At 38.2% G+C, this 13,583-nt stretch overlaps 1 protein-coding gene across 1 annotated transcript in view; it reads left to right on the forward strand.

Annotated features, from left to right (window-relative positions):
• The window catches only part of ascc3 (activating signal cointegrator 1 complex subunit 3), a 376,011-nt gene that overhangs the window by 323,629 nt on the left and 38,799 nt on the right, over positions 1 to 13,583 (forward strand). Inside the window, exons 33-36 of the mRNA XM_007577033.2 lie at positions 1,034 to 1,166; positions 1,729 to 1,854; positions 11,600 to 11,711; positions 11,797 to 11,931. Of these exons, the coding sequence (XP_007577095.1) occupies positions 1,034 to 1,166; positions 1,729 to 1,854; positions 11,600 to 11,711; positions 11,797 to 11,931 (506 nt within the window). The remainder of the gene's footprint in view (positions 1 to 1,033; positions 1,167 to 1,728; positions 1,855 to 11,599; positions 11,712 to 11,796; positions 11,932 to 13,583) is intronic.

Here is a 13,583-nt window from a genome sequence, read left to right on the forward strand (position 1 = left end):
TAAAACTAGTGGTGGCATCCAGGAAACATTCTGATCAACCAATTCAACTTATCCCTTTTAATGAGGAAAGGAAGCGGTTCAGGTTTGAGTTCCTTAACCTGTCATAAAGACTGAGTCTAGCCAGTCTCCAGAGGAAGCTTGTTTTCAGGAGCTGGGTTCTCGTTCTTTCAGTCCTGATCCCTGTCTCAAGACTGTGGGTGATTTTCAGAATGTAAACAGAGAGTTTTGCTTTTTGGTTCACCTCTTCCTTCACTATAGTAAACCACAGCAGAACTCAATTTACTGCGAATCAGTGGCTCCGATAAACACTTTCCACCACCATCATACCAGTATACCAAGGTATGATGAATGCCATTTCTGAATGGACGATACACCAAGCCTTCAAGCAGATTGGCAACAGCAGCAGAAAATCCACCCCAGGTGCCACACTTGTCACACAAGGACACAAAAATGAGGCCACAAGTCTGTCAAAATTAGACGACAACTGACTACGTCCATCCCTGTATGACCTCAGTATAACCATCCCCTGATTGTTGCTTCAATCAGATCAGATCAATATAATATAACAGATCAATACTCTCACTTGTTTTCCTGGACATGACTTCACTGTATCATGGTCTCCACAGACATTAGACTCTAATCCAACAGAGCATTGATGGGATCTGGAACAGGAAATTTACATAATGGATGTTCAGCCAAAACATGTTAATATGGAGTCAAATCTCCAGGGGGTGTTTTCAACAGCTTGTTGAGTCTTTGCTACACAGTGTTAAGGCAGTTCTAAATAAAAAAGTGGCTGGGGAGTGTATTTACACCAAACTATCCTTTAAAACTCAAAAGTATCTTATTTCTTTGCTTTGTTTTCTGATACTAACCAGCTTTGTGAACTTGTCTTAGAGAAAAAAAAGTTAAAATATTGAGAAAAAATAACAGTTACACTTGAGTAAAATTACTGTATAGATTGGACTGTTAAAAAGCAGTTGTAACATGGGCTGAAAAAACAGTCTGTTGTAATATTGCATTGTGAATGTAGATGTCCTGCAGATGATGGGGCGAGCTGGTCGTCCACAGTTTGATGACCAGGGCAAAGCAGTTATTCTGGTCCATGACATCAAGAAGGATTTCTACAAGAAGTTTCTCTATGAACCATTCCCTGTTGAGTCCAGGTAACGGACATCTGTTTGCTTCATTTCCTCTTTTGCGCTACAAATGCCTGCATTTCTCCTTGTGTAAAGTACACAGAGCATTTCCAGTTAAAGTTCCAGTAGAGTTTAGTAAACTCCTCTGGTTTCTCTACTTGATAACTGGCAGAAAAGGCTTTTGCTTGGCATAACTCCTAAGAAATTTTTGAGTATGTAATTAGCATCTTAGGGTTGCTTTGGAGACTTACGGACCCTAAAATACCAATTTTTGCTTCCATTGTCTAACAGTGAGCTTTGGAGATTTCTTAGCCTTCTTTACTATTCTGCTTATTGGATGTGGAGGTAAGGTAAAGTTGGTATTTCTAAACATGAGATTATTTTCACCTCTGAGTAAATCCATACATATTAAAGATTGAACTTTAAAAAATAAAAATGACAGATTTCAGTTCAAGCTAATCTTTCACTTATCCACAACAGTGGCTGGTGCTGTAGGTATTTATTGGGTACAGTACAGTGACGTTTTTTGTGTGTTAGGATGTTAGCTCAGCCACTAATCAATATCTCTGTCTGGTTCTTGTGTCCTCAGCCTCCTCAGTGTACTGTCGGACCACCTGAATGCTGAAATTGCAGCCGGAACCATCTCGTCCAAGCAGGACGCTATGGATTACATCACATGGACATATTTCTTCAGACGGCTGGTGATGAATCCCAGGTTTGTTGTAGAGGATCACACTGCTCACGATAAGTGGAAGAGGCTTCAGATCAATACAAAAGCAAACATATTCCTGAACTACACCTAAAAACACACCCAGTTAGAGGTGTGCCGTTGTTTTGCAGTTCAACATCTGCTCTTTAGACCTGCTATTAAAGAACATTCCAGCCTGTTGGTATTTCACGGCTGTCAGACCACGTTAAAGGTTGGCTGATGGATTTTAAGGCCTACTGGTCAGGAATCCAAAGCATTGATTATCTTGGAATTCTCGTGGCTCATTATTCATTTTGTATATATTCTAGGAAAACAGTGTAGTAATTGTTCATTTTCCCTGTTTTTTCTGAAACTTTGAGGTAGCATTTCTGTTACTTATCATGTTAAACCAACATCCAGATTATGAGTTTCTGCAGGAGTTTTCAGATTCATCTTGTTTCTGTTGACTTCACTGGGAGAAATCCTCTAAAATGTGCTGGACTTGTATCTTATTTGTGCCTGTGGCTTGGTGTTGATGAGAATATCAACCCAATATATAGACCCATTCAATAAATTGCAATTTTATTGAAAAGTCCATTAACTTCTGTAAGTTTATCACAAAATGAAACCCATTACATACATTAATTACCCACAGGTGGTTGTTTGAAAGACTTTTTCTGTTAATTATGGTTTTCTTCTTACAGTTAATGAAAACATGACGTAAAATTATAAAAAAAAATATATACTTATATAAACCTCCTTGGAATGCATATTCAAATTTATTGATCATAACTGTATAACCTTTAGTTAAGTAAATGAATCAGTACGCTGGTTTACCTACATTTTTTAAGAAAAAGGAGCTAAGGAAGTCAGTGTCTGTATCTGTTGTTGCATTGGTTTCCTTATAAAGAGAGACTTGAGAAGTAGAACAGAGATGTAATCGGAGATACCTGCATAATCCAGTTTGTTGACTATACTGCCTTAAATTTGTAAGACAGATTCTTGTTGGTCCTATAAGACAACAAGAATACAGGAGTCAGGATTTACTGTAGTTACCTCTTTGATGTACTGTGTATAAAGTTGAAAATGTCTGCATGTCTGCACCAAGAATACACATATACACTTAACAGTTAATCATATCTGTTCAGGTGTCTCATGTTACAGTTCTAATCAATGTTAGGGTCTTTCAGAGACTCTTCAGCTGTAAACAGCTCAGACATTTTAATTAAGCATAAAACCCTATCATTCTCTCATGATTGAGTCAGACTCGCACCTTTTAGTTCCTATATTTGAACCAAATGATTGGAACTTAACACCATCTCGAAACATGAATTCAAACTGCATGAGCTGAAACATTTGTTCTTCAGATTTAGCCTCTGAACGGGGAATATCCCACTTTTTCTCTGCTCTTGTGTCTTCTTCCTCCAAATGCAATAAATCACTCATGCTTTCAGCTTTAATAGCCACAACACAGCAAGCACAGCAGAGGAGTCCCAGGGTAATCATTAACCGCAATGCCCTGCTCCATAATGAGTCTGGCGGTGATAATGCTAATGGCTATGACTTAATCAGACAGGCTCTGTCTGTTAGACGTGTATGCTGGTAACATGTGGGATAAAAGGAATACTTATCATTTAACACACATTAATTGCAACTCCAACATCTCTTAGCTGCTCGTTCCATCCCTTGAATATTCAGCCATATGGCTGGAATTATACACTTTTGTTCCAAAGAGACGTGCTTGTTTTGTTGAGTCAGGAAGATTTTATCTGTACAAGTGTAAAATAAGAAGTGGACAGGTTCTCTGAATGATTTTTAATTGATGCATCTGTGTTATTGTGGTTAAATCTGACATAATTCTGATGTAAAAGATGAGGGTGATGACAATAGGCCTTCCAACCTTAAAGAAATCATCTAAAATAACAGGAAACATGCTTCAAGCTGCTCAGCAACTATGAGGAGCATCTGACTTCTGTAATATCAATAAGGGTGTTCCTTTGAGAACTGTAAAAAATAATTTTCAGTACATAATTTTTAATATAATTATTACAAAACAGAAACATTTATTTCAAATATAATGCTGCTTTAACATTGTTTTATCTTTTGAGAGATCCCTGTCTCAATTTTCATCTGAAACAAACCTCTTGATTTAATGAGAACTATTCTAAAGCTAAGGTACCTGGAGAACAGAAATAAATATCATTGTTGCCAGAACTTCAGTTTACATTAAAGTTCTGACTAGCTTTCTGTGATATAGCAGAATGTTTAGCTGTTTTTACCATCCTTTCAAGAAACCTATACCTTTTATCTGATTTTTAACACTACACACATACACTGGCATTTTGAACTAAAAAAGCCTCCTACTGAGGTTCATGTGGTAACTCTTACTTGAGAGCTGAACTTGGAACCAATTTTGGCTTATGCCAGTTAATGATAGACTACCCTGGGACTCATTTTCTGTTGTTTTTTTTCCCCCAACAAGAGTCTAATAGCTACTTAAATTGAACATTTCTTCCCAGGGTCTCTTAATTTTCCATCAACAAGAGCCCTTCTGACCATCTTTACTCTCACAATTTTAGCTTTATACAGTTCTCAGTTGTATTTACTTGTTTTAACCATTATAATTTTTTACTTCTGATACTTTTTCACCAACATGAATTAAAAATGTAGAGGGTAGCCAATTTTTTATCATTCGTGTGTAAATTCTCTTAACATTCTTCACTTTATTTTATTTAGCAAGTCTAGAATGTTGTTACTCAGCATTTTAAAAGATGTTTGCCTTTTTTAGACATCAGGCATTTAGTTTAACTGTTAAAATGAGAGTGAACACCTTGGTGAGGTCAAAAGCTGACTGAGGCCTTCAGGAAGGCAACAGCAGCATTGCAAGAGTCTAGTACAGAATTTAAAGAGGTCTCAAAAGAATTAGATATCAGTCATTCCACTGTGCAGAAAATCGCCTATAAGGAAGCCATTTAAAACAATGCCCAACTTGCCAGGTGTGGTTAATGAAGCAAGTACAACCATGAAGCAGACCACAAGATGTTAAAAGAATGAAATAACATTAGACTTTGATGGCGCTTTATTAGGACACTCCAAGAACCTTTACAATGAAACCAGACATTCCCAGGATACAGGATTGTAGCTACAATCTGATCCTGGGCTATCGGCCCTTTTGCCCGCCACAGTCAAGATGGGTGAAATGTCTTGCCCAACTACACTGATGGACACAGACATGGGCTCGAACTGGCGACCTGCTGATTGCAGGACAAACTTCTACTTCAACCCTAATGTATCATCAGTGGACAAAAATCAGGTCCTTTCTGTTGTTATAATAAAAGAGCATGGTTGTAGAATCAAAATGAGGCTGTTTGTAAGTGACCTGCATTTGAATAGTGTCCTTCAGCCCATTCACACACACTGATGGTGCTAAGCTACATTGTAGCTACAGTTGCCCTTGGGCAGTCTCACAGAAGGGAGGTTGCTGCCAGGGGCTTTTAGTCATCACTGGCAGAAGGAATCACAACTGCTGAGCCACTGTCACCCAAAAGATTAACATTCATGGGAGGTGTGCAAGGAGAATAGCTTTGCTCTCCAAGAAAAACATCAAAGCCAGACCAAGGGCGTAGATCCCATCTCATTATTGGGGGGACCATAAACAGGAAAATTTCTTAAGAACAATTTTGGGGGGGTCGGCGAGGTTCCATTGAAATGTAATGTTAAAATGTCGTTTAAAAAGTTTTTAAACCACATTCAAGCTGCAGGACCAAAAATGACTAGTAATGCATATCAAACATGTTTTTCTAAGTAAGGAGCCTGCAGAGAAGTAAGACTAAAATTCAAACGTTGCTTCTATACGAGTTTTGTTCAGTCTGACTGATCTAATCTCTGCTACACCTTTACAAAAATTTAAAGGTGTATAATGAGTAACTCCTCTTAATAAAATTTATCATAAACATTGATTTATTGAAATGGCTCCCAATACAAGTTATGGCCTATGTAAATTATAAGTTGTTAAGTTGCTTTATTTTTAAGCCATTTTTAGTTTTGGCATATCCTGGGTGACTAAGAACAAATAAGTAGAAATGAATATCTGGGGAGTATCATAATTTAAACATAATACTTAAAGCACAAGGGTTTATATAGAAAAATATTAAGATTTTATTTTGTAGTTTTAAAGGCTCTACATTGGAGACAATGAGAAATAAAGCCATAACTTTGTTTTTCTATCTGTTCTTGGCTCCCACACTCTGAGCTGGTCCACTTGCTCAGCCCCTCCTCGCTTTTCAAACTCTTCCACTTAACTTAAAGTTAAAGAGCTAAATATGAATGAGATGTTTGCTACCTTTAACAAAAAAGGTTTCACATTTGAGCTTCCCTACCAATAAGTTTTCTGTAGTTTAGAAAATCAACTTATAACAATAGTAGCTCACTTTCTAAGTTAACCTGAAAAAAATAATACAAAAATCTGAAATTAGATTCAATTCAATAATAGAGGCAGGCTCACAAATACACTTATAAAAAAAAAAGTCAATACTCCAGCGACGGGATTTGACTCTTTCCTTCGTGACACACAGAAAGTCATCTACCAACAACGTGCCGCCATGATGAGCACCGCCACCCATCTGTTGCGACCGGGATGATATGAAATCAATTTTCCGATCCGTTCGTAAAGCTACACTTGTGTTAATCACCTAATGCACAGCCGCCTGCAGTGTTTGTTGGGGTTTTTAAAATTAGCTCAAGACCTGTAAAGAACCAGACATAAGACCAATGAGGTTTTTATGCCTTCCTTTGCAAAGGGAGAGATCCACAACCTCTAACCCACTCGGGATCAAAGATTGGTGAGCTCTGCTCAACTCTGCTTGGAATTTGCTTTTATTATGATGACCTTCTTCAGTAGAACAATGCTGAGATAACAAAATAGATGGACCCCTTCAGTAGGAAATTACATTATAGATAAAGAAAGAACCTTAAAGAATAACTGGTCAGAGCCAGTTAGGTAACTGAACACATTTAGATAAAACACTCAAATAAAATGATAAAACAATGATTAGTTTTACCTAACAGTGTTCAGTCTATCCGTTCACCTGTATAAATACACCTCCAGCGCTCGTGCCCGCCGTTCGCTCTGAACCGGCCACCAGGCAGCAGCTCCGGGAGGAGAAAAGCTCCAGGCATCGCGCCAGTCCTTTTAAGCAGCTTAAACGAAAAACGACAAAAATCTGGGCATTATCATGAATTAATAAAATCCTTCAGGCCGAACTTGAAAACTGGACGTTATGCTGCTACGTTAGCTTTCGTCAACAACTCAGGTGGAATTGAGAGCGCAGAGCAAGGCAAGTAACAACCCGGCCGGAAAACAGTGCATTAAATAACAAAATATAACTTAACAAAGCTTTAAAGGCAGATAAACTTTCCTCAATGAATTTTAATGGTTGAGATACCCGAATCCCTCGAGGAATTGTTTCAGTCCTAATTATGATTCTTCTAAGAAATGAAATAAACTGCAGTCTGATTTTACTGTTAATCTGTTTCTAGCCACTGAGCAGTGAAAGGATTTTTGATTAGTGATACAGAGCTACAGCTAACAGCTAGCTCTTCACTTCAGCCTATGGGCCAGACTAAAATTTGCCACAAAGACTAGGGGTCTCATGCATAAAAGAGTGCGCAGTTTTTACACTAAAACTTGGCGTACGGACAAATTTAGAAAAGTGCGGCGCACAAAAAAAAATCCGGATGTATAAAGCCGTGCGCACGTACCTCCGCATCTTTACTTTATACATCCCAATTAGCGAGAAATAGAGCACAGCTTCTGGTCCGCTCCCTGTCGCCACCCTTAAATACATATGTAAATTAGTATAAATACCTGGATGTCTGCCACAAGGTGAAGTAATAACTATGGCAACGTCCTTGTTTGTAGCAGAATAAGTATTTATAATAGTAATTATATATTTTATTTAAAGGTGCTTTCAGGACACATAAGGTCAACTCACAAAAATAAAAGTAATACATTTCAAAGAAAAAAAATCCAAATTAAAAAAAAAAAGAAGAGATCATGCAAATGCCTGTTTGAACATCATGGTGTTCAGCTGGGATTTAAAGACAGATAGCGTGTCGGAGAGTCTTTGAGTGGGAATTTATTCTAAATATAGATATCATGTGTATAAGTTGTACATTTACAGAATAAAGATGCTTTCTGTCCACAAAGGCGCATCCACAAAGCGGGTGGCTCGACTGAAGGATGACTGCAGTTGCACCGGTACCGCACAGCTCCTTCTTTAGGTTCTGCTCAGAGCTCCAGGATGATCAGTCTGGGCAATCTAAACTCTAATGAACTGTCATCAAGATTTCCCAGTAGATCAATATGATCTCTGAACACACGCTCCTTCTGAATCCTTCCATTGGCGATGTTCTCCATCAGAGCCAAAACGCGGCACAATTACGCAGCTCACCTCCGCGCAGCTACTTATATACATATGATTGTCTACACACCTTTATCACCTTAAGAATAATAAACCTGAACTGTTTGGAGTTACCACAGCAACAATCTGATGCTATGAGTTTAATCTTTGAGTTTGAGCTCTGTTTGTTCACAAATGCAAATTAATAAACTGCAATTATAACTTATTGTTTATTAGGTTGGCCATTTAAACTACTCCCCCTCTCCCAAATTTCATTAAATCTAACACAGAAGCTGGTAGAGGTGCTGATGTTTTTAGCAACAAAAGGGGCCTCTAAGTCAGATTCTGCTCCAGGCCTCATACAGCATTGGACCGGCCCTGCATGATGAGTTAAACCCGCTGCACTGCGCAGAGATGAGCAACAAACAGGAGATTTAATTCAATGCTGCTAATGTGACTTTAGTAGCTCTTCCATTTCGTGTCTGTTAAGTTTTTAACAAGGAGACACATAAACTATTTTGCTTGGTCCAGTTTATGGGACGAATTTCTCAGATCTCCGCGCGCACTAACTCTGGCTGACTAAGTGGACAAAGCATTTGACATGGTTGTTGCATTGTATAACTGGAAAAATAATACTAAAATTAATAATATAATATAAAACCAGCGTGATGCGTGACTGCGAGGCGAGCGCGAAAGCTCCTCACCGGGCTGAACCTGCATGATGAGGTTAGCGCTGATTCATTAACTGCTAACCTTCCGGCCAACCAGAAACACAGAGATAAACTTCATCAGCGCAGAAAGAGCCGGGTGCTGGGCGGTGTGTTGAGCTATAAAGGCCGCACAAAATTCTTTGTTCACAAAGATGAATCATTCTCACCGCTCCTCAATGCACCTCTGAAAGCGCCACTACAAGTTATTCCTATGGTTCACGTAGAGCTACGCAACCAGAGCTAACACAGTGGGTTTTAAACTCCTACCTTGATCAAAATGTCAAGAAAGAAACATAATTCCTCAGAGGGGGTTGATGTAAATATCCATACAGGTCAGCCTGTGTCCAGTTTGAGTGAAAGGAGGCGCGTGCTTGATCCGTGAAGAGGTTAACTTAATCCAGCAGCTGCAGCAGCTCCAGGCAACGTGCAGAGGCGCCAGCAGTGTGATTGGTACAGCTTTAAATGCATAAACTATAAACCTATCTTCTATAAACATATCTTTTAGGAATAAATCTGGTCCACCAGTGAAACGTTCAGAGTAACAGTGACGCTTACAATCTGGCTTTTTTTTTTCTTTTTTTTTTTATTATTATTATTATTTTCCTAAAATCATAAGCAAGAATGGATTAGCCTGGCGATGGGGCTAGCAAAGCATGGCGGGCCGCCAGGCCTATAATACACTGGGGGAAACCTTGTGAGACAAAAACTGAGGAAATGTATTATTTATATTCGAGTGAATGTAAATGATACATTCACTTGAATGTATTTTTATTTTCTTTATTTTGTGTGCGTGTTATGTTTATTGTCTGAGGATAAATGCGGTTCAGTTTCATCGTTTACATTTAAACAATAAATTATCAAAAACACGAAAAAAAACATTGGGTTTGATGCTTCTTGGTCTAAATAACTGAATGTAGTGAGGTTTCAGTGGATTTAGGTGAGTTTTGACGCTTTGTATCTTGATATTGTCCACAGAAAAAGTTTGTGTGGCTGCCGCATATTTTCACGCCGGGGAAAAAGTGTGCATATACTTTTGACGCAAAATTTATTTTTATACAGGCCAACTTGTGCGTAAAATATGGCGCTGCACATTTTTGGTGCGTACACACGCTTTATACATGAGGCCCCAGGGGTCTCATTTCTTATGCACAAATTGGAGTCTGACACTGGCATGCCATTTTTTACGTTAAGGTTGTGATTTATAAAACACAAATTGACGTCAATTTGTGTTTTATTCATAGGGACCTCTCAAATAAACAAGCAAAGTCTATAAGGCAGCCTCAATCCTAAAGCAAAGTTTGAACAATATTCAATTTAGCAGACAGGTGTTTGAATTAATAAAAAATGAACACTGCCTGGACCCACTTTAAGGAAAAACATAATTTTGTGAAGTTGTCCAGAGATCTGGGATATCAGAGCCAATGGTGAGTGCAGTAAAGCTTGCCATCCTGGATGACACCAGCATCCCCCAGACCCCCATACATACACACAAAGTGTACCACAGAGCCCCGTAGAAAATCATTTCTGCCTGTTGCCATCAGACTTTACAATGCATAAGTCGGAGCTATTTAATTCTTATAGGCTATTTAATTCTTAATAGATTATTTATTAATTAATATATTTACATTTACATGCTTGTTTTTATTTATATTTAGTCATTTTGAACTCTCATTACTTATATATATATATATATATATATATATTATAAACTTTGTCTCATATGGTTGTATTTGTATTATTGATATTTATTACCTCAGATGGAGTAGCTTGTCAATGAATAAGCATTTCCCCTTGGGTATCAATAAAGTATATTCTATTCCATTCTATACCCCAAAGGTACTGGCATGTAACCCCGTTTCAAAACACCAAGGGCACAGAAAAGACACACTTTAATATCATCACACCTGTGAGCGCTCAACTGTGGATCTTAGCTCCTAAAATGCCAGTAGTGGAGTTTAAACTTTTCACTATTTTATGTTACTGTGGATATCAAATATGATGTTTTCAGCTCTACATCTCCTTAACATCACTTTCTGCCTGAGTCTTCCCCTGATAATCATAAAACATGATCTGCTGGCTCATTTAGACAAACACTGAGATTCATGAGGTATCCGGCCGCTTTGGTGAGTCTAGATAACCTCGAGCCGATTGTTGGCCCTCCATGGTGGCGACATCTCATTTGAATGTCTGCCCTATCAGCTTTGGATGGTAATCTACATATATACTATGATGACCACGGTAACAGGAAATTGGGATTCGATTCCAGAGAGGGAGCTTGAGAAACAGCTACCACATCAAAGGAAGGCAGCAGGCGCAAATTTGAATGTGGGTGTGCAGAAGGCAAAACCTGAGGCGCTACTTTGTGCGCAATCTTTTAGGTACAACTTAGATTTATAAAAGATAATTGATCTTTTTTTTTTTGGCATGTGCAATTTTTCTTTTATGCATATTTACGCTTTTCGTATGAATCCTATGCAATCCTTTATAAATGACCCCAGGACTTTACGAGATATTATGAGATGACTGTCCATTAGTCTGTGGCATAAAATTTTTTTTCTGAAATAAAACATTGTTTGGTTAAATCGCTCTCTTCTGCCAACTTGTCTTGTAGCTCATTCACAGTTAAACTTCTACAAAGTCAATATTGTCTGTGATACTCAGCTATTACAGCCTAGAAGACATCAGCCACGAGTCCATCAACAAATACCTCTCCAACTTGGTAGAAAGAAGCTTGCTGGACCTGGAATGCTCTTACTGCATTGACATTAAAGAGGTATGTGGGTGTGTAATGTTGGTATAACTACTTGTATTTGCCACTGTCATGTTATTACCCAGAGATTCTTTGCTTTTTCCTTCAGGATGATCAGACAGTTGAGCCACTGACATATGGTCGCATTGCTTCTTATTACTACCTGAAGCATCCAACCATCCGGATGTTTAAGGAACGACTGAGAGCCGAGCTGCCTCTGCATGACCTACTCTCTGTCCTCACAGTGAGTCAGAAAACCTACGATCTAGTTTAGTAACAAAGCAGATGAGTGTACAGCAGGTCTTTTTTATTTTCTAAATTAGTTTGCTGTTAAAGGTACTAATTTGTCAAGAAGTATTTTAAACAGCATTAATACACAGTCTGAGAAAATAAGGAATCTGTTTTGAGTGTTTTACAAGTCTGGAAAAGTATGAAATGGAAAAAAACAGTATAGAAATATATTTCCAACCATCCATTATTCATTCATTCATCCATCCATACATTGCCTGGTTTTAGCAGATTCCGTGTAGAAACCCTGTAAAATAAAAACAGCACAGTGATTTAAGTCACTTCACACCTGTGCAATATTATTGTTTGATTACTTGATTGCAATTATTGATTTTGTATAATATTTACTTCCCCTTGCTTAGCTACACACCACTCACAATGTCCTTGAGTAACTCCTAATTGTTAGTGTGATCACTAATTGAGAACATCCACACATCCTAATGCCAGAGTTTCCCACCCACCTGCTTAATGCTTTTTTTTTTTTATATCACAACATTAGACTGACACGGAGCCTATATCGGTTTTCCTCTGCTGCTTGTTTTATCCATCTGTAATTTTGTGGCAGAGTTAATGACTAATATCTACTTGACACACAACTTCATGGAAATACTATTTGTGGAAACATGCATGTTTGTCTTCACAAGATTCAAATGGACTAGCCATAAAAAAAATTCTAGCGACAAACATTGTTTTTAATGTCAGTTTTGTGAGATAGACCAAAGTTTAAACTGTAATAAAAAAATAATCCAGCAGGTGCTTACAGCCTTGATAATTTCATTGAGAATTTTCAAACATATCTAAGTGGCACTCCTGAGATAAACTCATGTCTTAATATCCTGCATTGCAGTGTCTTAATATCCTGCATTGCAGTGTGTGGCGGATTTACAATTCAACGATGAGGGATATCATGTATTGAATGTTGACGTTTTCATCCTGCTGTAAAAACATATAAATTTACTGGCATAGATATTGGAGTCGCTGGTATGGGGTACAGAAAGTCAATTGTTGGTTCCTTTCTACCACTGAAATGTTGAAAGCATTTATAGTCGACTTGGTCGCAATTTCTATAATAAACTCTTATCGCTTACAAGCTTGCTTCAAGCGCCGATATTCCTCTTTATATTTTTGGAGTTTTGGAAATGGAATTTAAAAAGAAAAAACAGAACTGCCTTCATTTGCTCCCAATCACCATACCTTGAATCACTCTGTCAAAGTTGCAATGTTTTGAATAGGATTTGTCTCATTCACTAACGCTACTTTTTGTCCGAAACCAATGTGGCCAGGGACATGCACAGTGCACTGTTCTAAATTCAGCATTTTGACGTCATTTGCGATCAGTGCCATTCAGCCAAGCCCACAGGCTCCAGTCATGTTCAAAGGGAGTGGGGCTAAGGTGATGTCACCAGTTGCCAGAGAATATGATGAGTGTTGATCTGTTATGACCAGGGGTGAAAGTAGGTGTCACATACTGATTGAAAGAGGCCAGTTCAACATGAGGTTTTGAGCTGCTGCTAGGCCCGAACAACACAACCTCTCTCCTTTTGTCATTAAAATGCATAATATTACCTGTCATATTTTTTGCATCTTATAGTTTGACTGTGCATATAT

Source organism: Poecilia formosa, unplaced genomic scaffold, assembly GCF_000485575.1.
Source record: "Poecilia formosa unplaced genomic scaffold, Poecilia_formosa-5.1.2 Scaffold425, whole genome shotgun sequence".
Classification (NCBI taxonomy): Eukaryota; Metazoa; Chordata; class Actinopteri; order Cyprinodontiformes; family Poeciliidae; genus Poecilia; species Poecilia formosa.